Source organism: Prunus persica, chromosome G2, assembly GCF_000346465.2.
Source record: "Prunus persica cultivar Lovell chromosome G2, Prunus_persica_NCBIv2, whole genome shotgun sequence".
Lineage (NCBI taxonomy): Eukaryota > Viridiplantae > Streptophyta > Magnoliopsida > Rosales > Rosaceae > Prunus > Prunus persica.
The window spans coordinates 28,659,257-28,677,015 of NC_034010.1; the positions used below are offsets into that span (position 1 = coordinate 28,659,257).

Genomic DNA, 17,759 nt, shown 5'->3' on the forward strand with positions numbered 1-17,759 from the left:
TCTAAGTAAATAATCAAAATTTGAAGAGTGTAGGCCTGGTAACTAAAAATTTGAAGAAAATTACATAGAAAGAAGTAATATTAAGAATCTTTAGCAAGAATGAACTTCGACCATCCTCAGAAGGCCTGGCATTCTTTATCGCCAGGTTTGTTACTTCGTTTTGTACCAAATTGTAGCAGAAATTTATCAGGAAAAAATAAAAAAAGCCAAGTTACCAAATTTTTTTATCTTTTTCAGCAGAAATACTGCAATGCACTTGTATCTGTGTGACAAAACATCTATATACAGAACGTCTTTAGTATCAGCAAAATAATGGGGTAGCCTCTTTCCCCTGTTTCGTAGCAAACTGTTGGTGTTTCTAACTCACTATACTACAGACCGTGTTCCCGATGTGTTGTTTCTGCTTCGATATTCCTCCTTTGTCACCCCATAATAGATTGGTTTACTGCCTGAAAATGTGATGAAGTTCCAACCAAAAGCTGAACCCCCCACAATGTAGCTCCCTTGTAGTTGGCTAGCAACTGGTTTCTTATATGAGCTGAGAGGGATCGACCGAGTACGAGCTTGCACTGGCTTCTCTACAGAGCATCTTGGTTGAAGATGCTTTTGTTGTTTGCCATCTTGGTTTTCTTTCGCAGGATCACTGTCATGTGTCGAATGCTGTGTTTCCGACACAAACTTCCTGTGTGTGTCTCCTGCATCCTTGGCCATCTGTTTGTATAGATCCATCAGAAGCTTCATTTCTGCAAATTACATGTTTACACGTCTTATCAAACAATGTGCTTTCCAAACAAAACATGCAGAACTTAATTGATGTACCAGTAGATGATCCTACCTAAACAATGAAACTGGCCAATGTGTCGTGCTTTCATGCAAAATAGAGCCAAAAGGACTCGTGTAACCATTAACCACAGTCCAAATTTCAAATGCTTCAAGTTCAAACTAATTATTTACAAGTGGATTTTCTGAGAAAGGAGCACCTCGTGCCTAGAGTAGTAAATCCATGAGAGAAACCTTGACTGAAAGTGAGTGTAAGCACGGATTGTAGGCCAAGTTGAAGAATTAAATCAAGGATTAGCCATGTCATTTCAGTCTATCATGTTTATGCAATACTGCAAGTACATGAGATGTAATATGTGTCTTAAACAACTCACGTTGTCGAATTTCATCAGCTGCTTCACTATTTCGAAAATCTGGTGTCTGAAGAACCTGCGTACAGATCAAAATGTGGTATTTCACAAAAGCAACTGTAACGTCTGGTTCTGGTTTAACAAAAATAGACAAAGAACGAAGAAAATAGACAAAGAATGAAGGGGACAAGATAATGTAATGAAAGACTTTCCTTATCTGGACCTTATAGAACAACATCAAAGAACACATTTTTATCTTCTTTTTTGTTGCTGTATCTATGTCCTTTTTGCAACTAAATGGTGGGCAAGAAATACAGAGGTGTTTTACCTAGTGCTATAAGTAGAAGCCTAGACTAGACCCAACTAAGCTTAGCTTGCTCCACTCAATCGTTGGGCTATATTCACAGACAATAGGTGTACCTAACTTGCCTAAACTTTCAAAAGAAAATAAAACCCCTCAAGTAAATAAATGTATATTCAAGAAAACACGCAAGCTTGGCAGATATCAAAACCAGTAAGTAAACAAGGCTAAACATCCATTCATTATCAGAGCCAATGTTTTCTGAGCAGCAAAACAGAGACCAATAAACATACATATTGGCTCAACAAAGATTAAAAAAAAGACCAGAAAAGAACAAATGCAAGTGTGACACAGAGAAACCCATTAAGCAAATAACAAAACTTGATAAAACCGTAACATAAATGGTTGCACCATTGATGGGTTAGAAATTGAGCGTATGAAATGAAACCCACCTCAATAAAATTGGGACGGAGTTGTTGAACAAGAGCGCGAATTTTAAACATGGAGGAATGTTGTTGGAGGTCCATATTGATCATTGGTTATCTTTTCCTGGTGTCCTTCGGCTTCCAAGGAGGAAGAGAAATGGGTTTGTAAATCAAAGGGTCTTCTTGTTGTTGTTGGGCTGTGCTGGGTGCATGTGGCCTTGCTGTTACGTGTCTCTTTGTGCTCTCAACACCTTTTGGTCTTGGCCCTTCCATGGATTTCCACTCAAAAGCAACGACCCTTTGGCAAGTTGTTGCTATTTTTGCGCTGTGCTGATACGTTTTGCTGTTGGTAATATTTTTTGGTGATCTTATGAACCCTAACTTTTTTTTGGGGATAAAAAAAAAAGTCCCATTGCCATTGTAAATGTAACACCAATAATGGAAATAAGATAACAAATAGAAATCTAATCTAATCACCATGAGAAAGAGAGAAAAAAAATTAGAGACAATAAAGTCTAATCTAATGGGTGTTGATGGTTATTGGGCTGAGCCGAAGAATTTATCACATTTGCCATAACTTTGTTCATCGCAAATAAGGTATAATTCTATAATGAGGGTCTTATTTAAGGTCTTATTTCTTAATTGTTGGATCAAATTAGTTAGTCATTGAATTAATTTAGTTAATTTGATCCAACAATTAATAGATAAGACTTTATCTAAGGATTTTAGATAAAAACCCTCACCTTAAAGCAGTTCCAGCGAGTTGTCCTTGCCAGGGCAGGGGGGGGCCCAAGCCCCAAATTCGTCTTCCAGCGGGCTGAAGTTGCCAAGGCAGCTGCTGGGGCCCACGAAACCAAGCCAGCCCTTAGGCAAAACAAGCTCGTGCTCTAGCCTAGGTTTGCTGATGTCAGCGATGACGTCAGCAACCAAAAACAAAAAACGAAAAATTTCAGAAGTTTTTTTAAATAAATACTTAGTCGTATTTTTCACTTCTCACACCAAAACTCTATACAAATTCATCTCCTCATATCTCATGTGAATAGTAGTTGCTATGACAATGGGTAGAAACACCATAACTTTTTACAAGAACTACCACTATTCACTTGAATAATAACAACTCTTACCTTGCCCTTATCCTTTACCATGACAAATAGATAAAAGTACTCTTAGAACCATATATAACATCCTCATTATAGAATTCTTGCAGATAAGATAACTAGGCTGGCCCTCTACCATGTTGCTGTGTTTTGACCCAAATATCAAATATCAGAGGAAGTACTAGGCCCCTGCGTTCTTTTTTCAAAGACGATGAAGCTGACAAGACTTACCCAAAAAGCAAATAACGATAAGTACTAAAAAATCATTGGAATATTGGATTTGACATTAATTTGACATCGGTTTTGGTTACATTAATGAAAAGCAAGCAGCAAGAGATTATTGAAAGGACCATGCTGATAATAAGTGCAACTTCGGAGCAGCCAAGAGCTGGAAGTATTTATTAGTAAAAAAAGCTTAGTAAGCTATAGTGGCCGTGGGTCTTATTCATCCACACATGGAAAAATTGTTTGGCTCCTAACCAAAAAAAATATGGTGCATGTGATAGACAAATATATGGTCCCATTAAGCATTTAGGAATCAATCGCTATAAACAACTGAAATTAACATGTGTGAATGAATGTTTTAAAATATTATCATTATATTACTTGATATTATTAATCTAGGTAATATAATATGTGTGAATTGATAACACAACGAGATAGTATGACAGTCACACATAAAAATTACTTCATCAAATTTTTGTTGTAGTTCCACCGCATATTCTAAAGTACCAAATGCACCATATAATTTATTTATTTTTTGGATTTATGTGTTGTGTATTAGTATAAGCTATGTATCATCTTTTCATACAGCGATGGTATTGTTGTCGGCCCTCTCACAAGTTAAAGCTATGTCTTGGTCCTGAGTATTCAAACAAATCAAAGATAGATAAACTACTTTCTTGTAAGTAAGTAAGTTGTTTGTCAAATTGATTGCAAATATTAGTGGGTACTTTCGGTTCTTTCGACCGAAAAAAAAAAATTTCGGCTCTTCAATGTCGTTGGATCTCCTATTTTCCAATGCTGGAAAACGTGTAATGCATACACCAACATCGTCGTCTTAAAAAAAAAAAAAACGGCAGAACGAATAAGCCTAGCTAGTCTTAAAAAAGTGCCATGTCACTAAGAAATGTTGACGTCGTGGTCGAAGATTGGTATTCACATATATATATGTACACGCATGTGCCTTTTGGTGCTTATTATTGAATAATTAAATGTTTAATTCGTAAAATATTCTGACATTCTTCGACCTCATATATCAAATGACCACCAGAAGAGGCTTCTATAAATACTCACCTCATCATTCTCTTCTTATCTTCACAACCAGGTTCTTACTGGTAGTGCGTTGAGAGAGAGAGAGAGAGAGAGACAGCTTCATAGTTAACCATGGGGCTCTTCATCATCATCATCATCATGATCCTGTTGTACATGTGCTGCAGATTATTCTTTTCTTGCTGGGTTTTCCCAATGCTAGCATATAGGAAGTTTAAGAAAAATGGGTTACAAGGTCCATCTCCAAGTTTTCCTTTTGGAAATCTAAATGAGATGAAAAAGAAGATCAATATCAAAAGCCCTTCTTCATTTGGGTCTAATTCAAATATCATCACCCATGACATACACTCAACTCTATTTCCCTACTTTGATCGTTGGCTGAACTCCCACGGTAAGCATATTTTAGCTCATCTCCAACAAATGATAAATACATAACTTTTTTTCCCTTTCAAATTAAACTAATGAGAATGTCTTGTGTTAAGCTGGGTATTATTGTCATAACTTATATTTGGTATTGCATATGCAGGAAAGGTGTTCATCTACTGGTTGGGGACGGAGCCATTTTTGTACATAGCAGATCCAGCGTTACTGAAAAAATTGTCTACAGAGGTCAAATCAAAGAATTGGGGCAAGCCAGCTGTGTTTAGACATGATAGAGCCCCCATGTTCGGCAATGGCCTCGTCATGTCTGAAGGCGATGAGTGGCTCCGTAACCGCCATGCTGCCACTCCTGCTTTTAAACCTACCAACTTGAAGGTACGTAATTACAAAATAAAAAAACAGAGGTCCAGTGTTTGAATCCCCCATTTTTCAATATCGATTGTGTAAATTCCATGAAAAGGTTACGAATTAATTTGTATTCTTATTACAGGCCATGGTGAGGTTAATGGTTGAGACCACCACAAAAATGGTAGACAAGTGGACTACCCTCATAGATTCCGGCACTCAAGAAATCGAAGTGGAGAGAGAAATCAAAGCAACATCAGGGGAGATCATAGCCAAGACCAGCTTTGGCATTAGTTACCAAAGCAGCCGCACTGGCCTGATGTTCCAAAAATTAAAAGCCCTGCAAATGATCCTCTTCGAGCCGAACCATTTTATGGGAGTTCCTCTTAGCAAATTCCTGCAACCGAAGAAAACCCTCGAGACCAGAAGACTTGGAAAACAGATTGACCAACTCTTGATATCAATCATTACTGCTCGGAAACAATCGTCTCCAACTACGCCTCCGTGGCACGACTTGCTTGGGTTGTTGCTTCAAGAGAGTGGTACTGAAGAATTGGGAAGCTTTACGAAGGGTTTAACCACACAGCAAGTAGTGGATGAATGCAAGACCTTCTTCTTTGGTGGTCATGACACAACAGCATTGGCAATCACATGGGCGATGCTTCTTCTGGCCACGCATCCCGAGTGGCAAAACCAGTTGAGGGAAGAGATTAGGGAGGTCGTGGGAGATAAACAAATTGACGTCCACATGCTAGCTTCACTAAAGAAGGTAGCAAATTAATGATTTCTATCGCATTAGTTTGCATGCATGCATGTGTATAGGTATATCTATGTGTTGCATGCGTGTGAATTTCTCATGAGCCTCTCTCCACCCACTTTTAATAATTGATTTGGAGTAATTGGATGCTCTAACATCTAATTATTATATATGACGTCCAACATTTAAAGAAAACTCCTTATTAGTTATGTAGTAATTAACAAAACAATGCATGTTTCTACTATTGTTCTGGAATTAGTTATATGGCGATGGTGAGGAAGAAAAAAACTAAAAATTATTTTGTAAATATTCGTGCATGCAGTTGGGATGGGTGATTAGTGAGGTTTTTCGACTGTATCCATCAGCACCAAATGCACAAAGGCAAGCGAGAGAGGACATTCAAGTGAGCGATAACGTAACAATCCCCAATGGGACCAATATGTGGATTGACATCGTGGGCATGCACCATGACCCAGCTCTTTGGGGTGAGGATGTGAATGAGTTCAAGCCTGAGAGGTTCAAGGATGACATACATGGTGGGTGCAAGCACAAGATGGGGTACTTGCCTTTTGGGTTTGGAGGAAGAATGTGCATTGGTCGAAATTTAGGCTTTATGGAGATTAAGATTGTCCTAACCCTAATTCTGTCTAGGTTTTCTTTTACCATCTCCCCGACTTATTGTCATTCTCCTTGTATTATGCTCACCATGAGGCCTTCCTTTGGACTCCCTCTTGTATTTCAGCCTCTTTATTAGGCCCCAATACGTTTATATATTTATTACTTCTTATAGTCAGATTCAGATTATTGTGAGTTATTGTCACTTGGATGATGGATCCTTATTTCACTTTTCGAAAACGAGCAAATCAAATCACCTCAATTTATATTAACGTACGTATCTCGATTAGATTATCTTCGCTAACTCAAATGGCCAACAAAAATATTAACTTCTCTTCTATAAATACTCAGCTCATTCTCTTCTGATCTTTACAACAAGGTAATTAGTGCGTAGTTCGTTGAGAGAGAGAGAGAGAGAGAGAGAGAGAGAGAGAGAGAGAGAGAGAGAGAGATCCTTAAACCTTATCGAATTGGCTTATGAATCCCGATTGGCAATACCAGTTGAGGGATGAGATTAGGGAAGTCGTGGGAGATAACCAAATTGACAGCAACATATGCTTGCTGGACTACAACAGCTTCGGCTTGGAATACTTGTTTGTTTACCATGGGCTTTCTTATGAACCAAATGTCAGCATTGGGCCCTCAAGGGATAAGACAAGTCTGCCCAATAAGCGGGAAAATACAGATTAGATTATGGTCGTAATCAATGGCTTACAAAAAGGAAAATACGAGGCAAGTAGTATCCTTACCAAGTTGAGAGTTGATGGTAAAATATCGTGGGCGTGGATTTTAATATATTCAAGCACGTGGGAAAGATGTTTGGTTTCCAAGCAAAAATAATGATCCAAAGTTCAAACATTAATTTGGAATCAATCGCTTGATAATGATATAAACATCAAGTCTTGTTTTGGGCAATAGATAGGTTATGAATAATTAATTTCGCACTTGCAAATAAAAATGAACTGAAATTGACATGCATGTGGGATCGGCATCGTAGGAGGCAGAGGGATGCTTCCTACACCTTCATATTAAAGTATTTTAAATTTAATAAAAACACATCAACAATTTGCATCTTCATTTTTTTTGGATGAACAAAAGTTTAGGGAGAGATTAGCTACTCTCACAACCAGCGTCAGGGCAAATCTACAACCTCGAACCGGAAGGATTTATGCGTTACACCCAACTACCACTTGCCACCGGTATGAATTTATATAAGAAATTTGCATCTTCATTTTGATCATTTATCAATAAATGTTTTATGTGTTTTTAATCACAATTAAATATTTATCCTATGTACAAAATATAAGCTTAGCTAGCCTTTTTAATTGTATCAAACCCTGGCCACTCAATTTTATTCCGTTTTATTCAATCAATTAATATACATATAGAGGCAATTGTGAGGTTCATGGTGGAGGCCAGCACAAAATTGGTAGACAACTGGGCTAACCTCATAGATTCTGGCACTCAAGAAATCGATCTAGAGAGGGAAACTAGTTACAGCAGCAAGAGTGTTGGCAAGACCAGACCAGTTTTGGCATCAGTTACTAAGTAGCCTGCTTTAGCATCAGATTCGAAGAGAGTCGTTTGCAGCAAGAGAGCCTTGCAAATACCGTTTTATGGGAGTTTCTTTTTGCAAATTATTATGGACCAAGAAAATGCCAAAAAACTATATATATAAAATTTATTTTAAAGAAATATTCATACTATATATTATTTATTAATTAAATATTTATTATGAAGACCTAGATGTTATAAAATCTTAAGCCTAATATGAGATTATTCCTTTAGGTGAAAGATGACACCATTTTTGTTTCGCGAATAGAGACTTGGAATTGGTGGTGTTGTGATATCATTGACCAAAGGGGGATATGAGTCATATTATTTCCTTACTTTTCTATCTTATTTTTTAATGGTTTAAAATATTATATATATTATTTAGTTGCATCTGTAGCCTCTCTATCAGACTATCATCATTCCTTACTTCAATCATTCATTCCAATTCTTTATAATAGATTTCTACCATGAAGTAGTGTTTGAGAGAGAGAGAGAGAGAGAGAGAGAGAGAGAGAGAGAGAGAGAGAGAGAGATGAAGAACTTGTGTGTTTGTCTTGCAATATTTCATATTTATCATGGTGAGTGGGTTATGTAATGTGTTCTAAAAGTTCTTATTTTGTGATAAATGTGAAAATCATGGATTATCATGGATTTATTCTATTTACAAATCTCTCTCTATTTTCAAGTTAAGCATGTCTAATTTGTGCAATATTTCACACAATATATATTATTTGGAGTTTTTGTGAAGTACGTATTATTCATAGAACATGAGAACTTCAGTGACGGGGTATCTGAAGGATAAAGGTACTAGACGGAAACATAGGGTAGTAAGGCCGATATGGGTCCCGTGTTGGGTACAATTTGTGAAGGATAACCAAGATATGAAGTAATGATGTGATATAATTTGGATTGTGTATCTTTTTATTATATTTTCTAGGGTGTGGAAAATGGCATTGCTTGACTGGCATATTACATAATCTACTCACTAAGCGGTGGTTTGCTCATCCCTTACCTATTTTGTTTTTCATATCAATTAGTGGGCAAGACAAAGACGAAACCAGAGAAGTTGGATTAGTTTAGAGTGATAAAGTTTTATTTATATAATGTACACTTGTAAGATTTTATTATTTATTTATTTTTTGGTATAAGGGAAATGTATTTAAGCAATTTTTCAGTCTTTTCGTTTTATTTCATTTCATTCAATTCACGCACCATGATCTGGAATATTCTTTATTCACGGATCGGGTCATGACAATACTTGGGAAACAAATTCACCAACTAGTTTCGATTAGATGACGGTCATCTTGATGCTGAACAGATGGTGAAAGCAATCGAAAAGGAGTTGGAGCGACGCGCGCACAAGGGCAAATCGGGTAAATTGCATATTTGGGCTCCGATCTCAGAATCGGGCCCATGACCCGTTGATTCAAAGAGAATGCTGTTACAAGTAAAACGCATCATTTTACCATGACATATGGACTTTTTTGGGCATCCGATATCGTTTAGTAGCCAGAAATCCTGTTTTAAAGTTTTTGGAAACTTTGTTATTTTTCTATTTTAATTCCTTTGTCATTCCTAAGGTTTCTAGGAGTATTTAAACATACTTTACCCATGGCTAAGGTTAGGTTTTGTTATTCTAGTTTATCAAATAAACCTTTAGGTTTCCTCATATCTTCTCGGTGAATTCCAGAATTCCATGTTCTAGACTAAAATTTTAGCCATTTATTTGTCACGCTGCATCACGTCTTCAAAGAACTACTTTCTCGGGTTATTAGGGTTATGAACAAGGAAGCTTTACAAATAATAAATGCTTCAATTTAACCACACAAGAATATATTAGTGTGGATGAGTGGAAGACCTCTTTCTCTTGGTGGTCATGAGACAACAACATTGGCAAATCACATGGCAAAGGCAAAGCCAGTTGGGGGGAAAGATTAAATGAAGTGGTGGGATGGGAGATATGAAGAAATTGATATCTATAGGGTTTAGTGGTGCATGTGAATTTCTGTAGAGATAAAGTCTAATGTCTATCAAGCCGTAGATAGAATATGACTGAGTTAAAGCATGGATATCAAAGTGGTACATGGCCTCACATTATTATTATTATTGAGGCAAAATTCATTAACAGATTGTCAACATCAATGAGTTGGCCGGAAAGGGCTTAGTTTTCCTTATTTGCTTGCCTTTTTTGAAATTTTGTTGTATCTTTGATCTTTCCCTTTCTTTCTACACATGCTCTCTGTTTGTGGAGAAATTTTTATATGTTTGTGGTCCAATAAAGGTTGCCTCAAGGGATTTCATTTATTAAAAGAGAAAAAATGGAATTTGGATAGATGGTGGTGGAACAAATGGTCAACGGTCATATATGCAACAGAGTGGTGGATGCCAGCTGTCAAAACCCCGGTGGCCTCACCACCACCGTCCAAAAAGATACGATAGCCGCATAGTATACATATATACTACTGTACATGCATGTTTGTAATACTTAATTAGTTTGTTCTTGGCTGATAGATTAATAGTTGGATGAAGAAATTAAAACGATGTTAATTATCGTAATTAATTGCAGTTAATGATGATGAATTATGATTGAGGTATCATTCATTCAGCAGCAAGTCAATGAAAGGCATTTTCACATTAATCTAATATAAAATGATAATTAAATAGTCAAAAGATTTGAAGATTCAGCAGCAGCAAGAGATTTGAACCGCTTTCCTTTACTGAATGTTCCCCTCCCTATGAATCGCTATAAACGTTTTTATTCCCCTCCCTCCCCCCAATAGTTAGAACTTAGAACCAAACATAATAAATTATTTCCTTATTTTCTCAAGGAGGTCTCTCGTCCATGACATGCATGCATGTATACAGGGGAATATTCATATTATACCTCTTTCATTAATAGGGAAAAAAGAAAAAAGAAAAAAGAAAAACGAAGTAGAGGTAAGTTGTGACACGGCTTCTCACTGTTAGGTGAAAAAAAAGACGAGTAGAGACCAAAGGGGAGGGAGAGGGTCACGTTTGGAATGTGTTTTGTGGTGAATTTCGAATACAAAACGACTACTTCATTTCCAACTTGACGATCGACGACTGAAATTAATTTATTAATTAGCTTTTTGTGTTAAATGTAGACAATTCCTCATTCACTCACTGTAATAAGAATCGACGTCTTTAAAAGAAGCCACTTAAAGTTTTGTTTCAAACCCACCGAATAAAATAGCTTCAAGTCTAAAAATAGCACGTAGCAAAGATGGCGATGCTATTTTATTCGGTGTACATTTTGAAAAGTAGTGAAAGAAAGATTGATTATGATTCTAATTAATTAGTTTAATATATTGACATTCTCCCACTGATCTAATTAAGTATCGAGAACCCTGGTTAGTGGGTGAGGTTAGTGATGGAAAGAATTTAATTACATAATCAAACCACAAGTCAACGACCTCTCAGACAACAAAACAATAGTATTGTCTCCAAAGTAAGTAATTATGCAAATCAAACAATATGATTCTGTATGTTGACTTGAGAGTTTAGAGGGACAATAATTTAGTAAAAATACAGGTTAACGACATCAAATCTTTACTCAATCTTTTAGTAGTTGAAAACTTGACAAGACAAGATACTCTCACTAGATACTGAGAGCTCGGAGCTGTCTTTTCTTCGAGCTCGGAGTTGTTTTATCTCCCACTTTCTGTTTAACTATAGGAAATGGAAAATAGTAACAATAATTAACTTCATCAATCATCTAACTAATTCACAACATCAATTTTGCTATTCAACAATTTGACAAAAGAAAAGTTTACGCACGTATATTTTACTTAATCAATTACGGCATGTTTGGTATTCTACTTAGAACTATTTTTTTAAATTCAAAAATAATTTTTGAGTTCAAAGCCCATAATTCGCGTTTGATAAAGCCAATTTTTCAAAAACCCAACTAAAAACAAAAAAAGTGAAATTTTACTATCCTCTCTCCAGCTCTCCTCAGCCACCAGGAGCGTCGTCTCCGCTTTAAACCATATGCCCTCTACTCCGCCGCCCTCAATTCTTTCCACTCCTTCTCGCCCTCCTCCCATTTCGACCTCTTCTTATGGTAATTTCTCTGCCCCTCTTGTGTTTCTTCTTTTCTACTTGGATTGGGCTTAGATTTCTCCTTTTTTTGCTGTTGTTAAATTCAATTTGGGAATCTAGGACTTCTGATTTTTCTAATTTTAATTTCAATTTTTTTTTAGATTTTAAAAATAGTTTGGAGTTTAATACCAAACAAATTTTTAAAAAGAATCATGATTTTTAAGTTCACTTCTTTGAGAAGAATACAAGATTTTATTAGTTGAATTTATAAACTAAATTAGTAAAAGGACGCGTTGAGGAGGGCACTTTCATTGGAAGATCATAAGTGCTTTGAGTTCATGGATGACGTCCTAATTATTTATCTCTCTAAAACGTGTCAAAACCAACCTTGTGTTGTATTGGATGGAAATAGAGAGGAGTTGAGAAGAAAGTAGGAGATGTGAAAATCGTTTGCGTGCACTTGCACTAAAATAAGAAAAACATATTGGAATTAGTAGATGAGAGCGTGTGGCTGCGGAATTGATCCCGTTTGCTTCGCATGCGCTGATTTTCTCATGTTGAATTGAAAGCATTTTTTAACTTGGAAAATCATTTAATTTTTATAAAAATATAATAAAGGACATGAAGAACTGGTGATGATCAACTCGTGACTTTATTTGAATTTTGACCGGAGAAAACCAAGACTGGGACTCATCTCCTCCTCATGAGGATTCAGGACAGAAGGATGGACGGAATGTTCAATTATTCTATATTAAACAATATTCTATGGTTTACCAAGTCCACCACAGGATCTCGATCGCTAGATATATACATGCAGTGGGCCAGTGGCAGTGCAGAAGAATATCTTCATATAATTATAAGGGACGTAAAATTTACATTCATGCAAACAAACAGACTTAACATTTCAAGCCTCGTTCGTTGGTTGCCTCTCTCACGATCCCTATCTCCCTCTATGTAAATAGAATTTAGAAATCATGATGGGTACCACACCAATAGTCATAGTTAAAGGTCTTCCACTTTTGTATTTGGTGTTAAAGTTTGTTCTAAACATCAATTTTAATTTTTTTTCATTAACGTATATCCAAAAGAAAAATATTTTTCTAAATAAAATTCATCCTTTCGTGAATAATATGGTTCTAATTCTATTTTTTTCTTATGTTTACAACTAGCGTGATTTATATGATTTAATGTATACTTTTATTTCTAGAAAAATTATAAAAACTGTTGGTACCAAAAAATATATATATCAATAGATTTTAAGTTAATAACTTTAGTTAGCTCACCAATTGAAAAATTTATAATTCCGCCCCTGATGGTAGGCTGATAATCACAAATCGGTTCAAACCTAACAACCTGCCCGCTATATATTTAGTGTGTTTCTGGTCAGTGGTCATCACCTACGACATCTATCCGTCAAATACAACAGTAAAAGCAAAAGTATATATGCATGAAACACATATCTTTGAATTCAATCTCTCTTAGTGAGAAAAGTTGCCCTCTTAACTCCAAATTAATGCATAAATTAAATAAACAATAATCACAATCGAAACTGTTCTGATCTGATAGAGTAAACACGATTTGTACGTACTTAAAAGACATAGAAATTAATCCAACTGTGTACGTGATAATCATGTACATGTATGCACCAACCAAGTCCATGCAACCTTCTATATATAAATACATAGCTAATTAAGCATAAAGCTGGCGGCTTTATATAAACTTTTCCTAAGAGTCGTTAGGCATATTAGGTAACTAATTGGCATCTTAGGACTAGTAGTGCAAAATTATTCGATCATGTACTGCGTCGCGCGTTGATTAGTTTCAGAATAGTATATAATAGTATTGAATTAAGCACGTTTAATTAATACTAAGCTATTGTAATTAAGTTGGATAGTTTGTCAGCTTTATTCTTCACGTCGAGAGTATATATAATATCATATCTGATGGGTATATATAGTTTGTGATTATAGACCTACTTTTATTTAGAATGGTATCTCCATGGGAACATCAAAATAACGCTAACTAATACTTTACTTTTAAATAAATTACACCAAATCCAAATTGGAGCTGCTGCAAATTTTTGAAGAACTAGACACACAGAAATCAAATTTCGGTTTTACGGTCTACAAAGCAGTTGTTGACTCCAACCACAGCCGTACATGTGGGAATATCTGACAATCAACAAGAACTACCGACGGTGGCGTCCACACAGGACACAACCATATCCAGTTCGTAGTGTAACACTTTTCAGCCGCACGCCCGACGACTTGTATGAATGATCGAACTGCAACATAAAAAGTACTTAAAGTTTGGTCCAGCTTTTGACAAAACAAAAATGAAAAGAGAGAGAAAAGAAGAAGAAGAGTGTTCAAAATGAAGCACTTGAACCCATTCAAAGTTTTTCTTGACAAACAAGGAAAATATTTTTATAACGGGTCAATACACAATACACTCAAATAATATACGTGTCATATAACAACTAAATTATACTATAACTCAAATTTGATAAATATATATGTAATTATTATTTATTTGGGCCGAATTTAGGACCTCCTTCAGTCAACTGAATACAAATACCATTAGACCAAAAACTAGTTAGTGTTGGTGGTGGAACCGATTCGAAGTTAACTCGCCTGGTTCAACTCAAAAAATAAAAAAAGAAGAAAAGAGAAGGTCGCTTAAATTAGGAGCGCGGAGTCAATTTATTATTAAAAAAAGCCACGTCAGTAGGTCATAGTCAAACTTCCGACATTCTTGAACTCCCATTATATTGGTTTTCTCGTTTTGATCAGCTTCTCTCCTTGTCTATAAATACTGGGCTCCCTTCTCTTGTTAAACTCACAAAACCATAAAAAAGGCTTAAAAGAGACGCACACAGAAAAGCGATGGAGTTGATTGGGTCATTTCAATTTTTCTTCTTCATCTTCATGGCCTCCATGGCACTGCTGTACATGTGCTGCAGCTTAATATATTCGTTTTGGGTTTCTCCAGTCCTAGCTTACAGGAAGCTTAAGAAATATGGGCTAAATGGTCCATCTCCAAGCTTTCCATTAGGAAATCTCACTGAGATGAAAAAGAAGATCAATGTTAAAAGCTCGTCGTCTTCATTTGGCCAGCCTAACTCAAATATCATCACCCATGACATTCACTCAACTCTATTTCCTTACTTTGCTCGCTGGCAGAGCTCCCACGGTAATTAACAACATTACCTTCTCCAGCACTTATTTGCACTTGCTTTCAAAATCAGTCCTTAAGTATCAATTAGTGATAAATGTGTTTTACAGGTTAACTAATTTTTTATTATGTTATATTCACACATGCAGGAAAAATGTTCGTCTATTGGTTAGGCACAGAGCCATTTCTGTACATAGCCGATCCAGAGTTGCTGAAAAAATTGTCTACAGAGGTCACAGCAAAGAACTGGGGGAAGCCTGCTGTGTTTAGACGTGACAGAGCTGCCATGTTTGGTAATGGCCTCGTTATGTCAGAAGGTGATGACTGGGTTCGTCACCGCCATGTTATCACTCCTGCTTTTAACCCTACCAACTTGAAGGTCCCTCTCTCTCTCTCTCTCTCTCTCTCTCTCTCTCTCTCTCTCTCTCTCTCTCAAAGATGCTTTTTCTTCTTTTCATTATATATATCTAGCTTATTCTATTATGAGAATCTCAAGTTTATAAAAAAACCGGAAATTGGCAAAGCATTACATTCCATACAAAGGTTAAAAAGCTTGTTTCTTATAAAAGAATATAAAACCTTAATTGGGCGAAGCATTTTTTCTTCTAGTGCTTTGACTTTAACATTTTTATATCAAATCCACTCAATTAGATTCCATGTGCAATCGATATTACAGGCAATGGCGAGCTTAATGGTGGAGACCACCACAGAAATGCTGGACAACTGGAGAGTCCTCATAGATTCCGGCTCTCAGGAAATCGACATCGAGAGAGAAATCACTGCCACGGCAGGAGAAATCATCGCCAAGACAAGCTTTGGCATTAGTTACCAAAGTGGGCGACTAGTGTATGAAAAATTAAGAGCCTTGCAAATGACCCTCTTCAAAACGAGCCGTTTTGTGGGAGTTCCCTTTGGCAAAATGATGCACCCTAAGAAAACCCTCGAGGCCAGAAGACTTGGACAAGAAATCAACCAACTGTTCCTGTCAATCATCAGTGCTCGGAAAAAATCGATAAGAGAGTCGACGCAGCAGCACGATTTGCTCGGAATACTGCTTAAGCAAAGTGAACAAGGAGGTTTTACAAAGGCTTTAACCACACAGGATCTGGTGGATGAGTGCAAGACATTTTTCTTTGGCGGTCATGAGACAACAGCATTGGCAATCACATGGACAATGTTGCTTCTGGCCACTCACCAGGATTGGCAAGATCAATTGAGAGAGGAGATTAGGGAAGTGGTGGGAGATAAGGAGATTGATGTCAACATGCTTGCTGGACTAAAGAAGGTAATAATTCATTTATATATATATATATATCTCGCATTGTCACATCATTTTCAGCTTTTACATATACCATCCCCATGCATGCATGCGTTGTTATAAACTTATACTTTGTGTGGTGCGTCTGGATTTCTCTAAAGATAAAGTCTAATGTCTTTCATACTATAAATATAGAATTCAATGCATTGAAATTAAAGTACATGTCGACCAATATATTTTTAAAGGAGCAATGGTTTCCAGATTGAAATTAAATTAATGGGATGCTTAATTAACTAAGGTTAGATAGTTAGTTGGCCGTCAAGCCTCGAGGAATAGGCCGTTCAGATTGGGATGTGCAAATCTGGAACCTAAAACTAAAAATAAACACACGAAAAAAAAAAGGTCAGATAGATTTGGATTTGGTCAAATGGTCAATGGTCAAACAACAGAGTGATACCTTTGGCCTCAGTCTACGGGTTAAGGCGCGTGGGAAAGCAAGCACATGATTCCCATTGTCACATATAGCATGACAGCCTCACATATAATAACAAAGGAACACTTTTAGTGTTGGATTGTCACCTGGCAAACCACAAGTGGCTTCACCGGCCAATTGGATTGCCACCTGGCAAAACAATAGTGGCTTCACCGACCACCTGGCAAAACACTAGGGTCATACTCAGGTGTAAAGGGATAAATATATTGTCTTGATCAACTGACATAACTATATTTGCATTTTAATTTGTTCTTTGATTAGACTAATATTTATGATTAGCTTAATTAATTGTAATTAATCATGCAGATGGGATGGGTGATGAATGAGGTTTTTCGATTGTATCCATCGGCACCAAATGCACAGAGACAAGCGAAAGGGGACATTCAAGTGAGTGATGACCTGGCAATTCCCAGTGGGACCAACATGTGGATTGACATAGTGGCCATGCACCATGACCCAGCTCTGTGGGGTGATGACGTCAATGAGTTCAAGCCAGAGAGGTTTAAAGATGACATACATGGCGGGTGCAAGCACAAGATGGGGTATTTGCCCTTTGGGTTTGGAGGAAGAATGTGCATTGGTCGAAACCTAACTTTCTTGGAGTACAAGATTGTCCTAACCCTAATTCTGTCGAAGTTTTCTTTTACCATCTCTCCCACCTATTGTCACTCTCCTTCGGTTGTGCTCTCTCTCAGGCCTTCCAATGGGCTGCCGCTTGTTCTGCATCCCCTTTAGGCATAAAAGGCATATTTTTTCTTGCAGAGAAGAATTGTAGAATGCCTTTGATTTTTTACTATTATCTCAGGTCATTCAATTAATATATTCTTTCATTATCTTTTAAATGGGTCATTCCAATCTGAATGCAGTAACAATTAAACGAATCCGATATTAACAA

The 17,759-nt window shown here is 36.7% G+C and overlaps 3 protein-coding genes across 5 annotated transcripts; 2 read left to right on the top strand and 1 right to left on the bottom strand.

Moving 5' to 3' along the window:
- Positions 211–2,214, bottom strand: LOC18785554. 3 transcript variants are annotated; one of them, XM_020558368.1, is made up of 3 exons: positions 1,884–2,214; positions 1,155–1,209; positions 211–743 (listed from the first exon to the last, which is right to left on the bottom strand). In XM_020558368.1, the coding sequence occupies exons 1-3, from the start codon at positions 1,965–1,967 to the stop codon at positions 367–369; spliced, it is 516 nt and encodes a 171-aa protein (XP_020413957.1). In that variant the 5' UTR covers positions 1,968–2,214; the 3' UTR covers positions 211–366. The 3 variants fall into 3 exon arrangements, with proteins under 3 accessions (XP_020413957.1, XP_007219328.2, XP_020413958.1); XM_007219266.2 differs by lacking the exon at positions 1,884–2,214 and having other exon boundaries at positions 1,155–1,426; XM_020558369.1 differs by lacking the exon at positions 1,884–2,214 and having other exon boundaries at positions 836–1,426.
- Positions 4,311–6,497, top strand: LOC18785877 (cytokinin hydroxylase). Its single transcript, XM_007219758.2, has 4 exons — positions 4,311–4,616; positions 4,752–4,981; positions 5,097–5,720; positions 6,031–6,497. The coding sequence occupies exons 1-4, from the start codon at positions 4,340–4,342 to the stop codon at positions 6,460–6,462; spliced, it is 1,563 nt and encodes a 520-aa protein (XP_007219820.1). The 5' UTR covers positions 4,311–4,339; the 3' UTR covers positions 6,463–6,497.
- LOC18786369 (cytochrome P450 714C2) lies at positions 14,796–17,678 on the top strand. Its single transcript, XM_007220693.2, has 4 exons — positions 14,796–15,131; positions 15,263–15,492; positions 15,790–16,398; positions 17,171–17,678. The coding sequence occupies exons 1-4, from the start codon at positions 14,825–14,827 to the stop codon at positions 17,597–17,599; spliced, it is 1,575 nt and encodes a 524-aa protein (XP_007220755.2). The 5' UTR covers positions 14,796–14,824; the 3' UTR covers positions 17,600–17,678.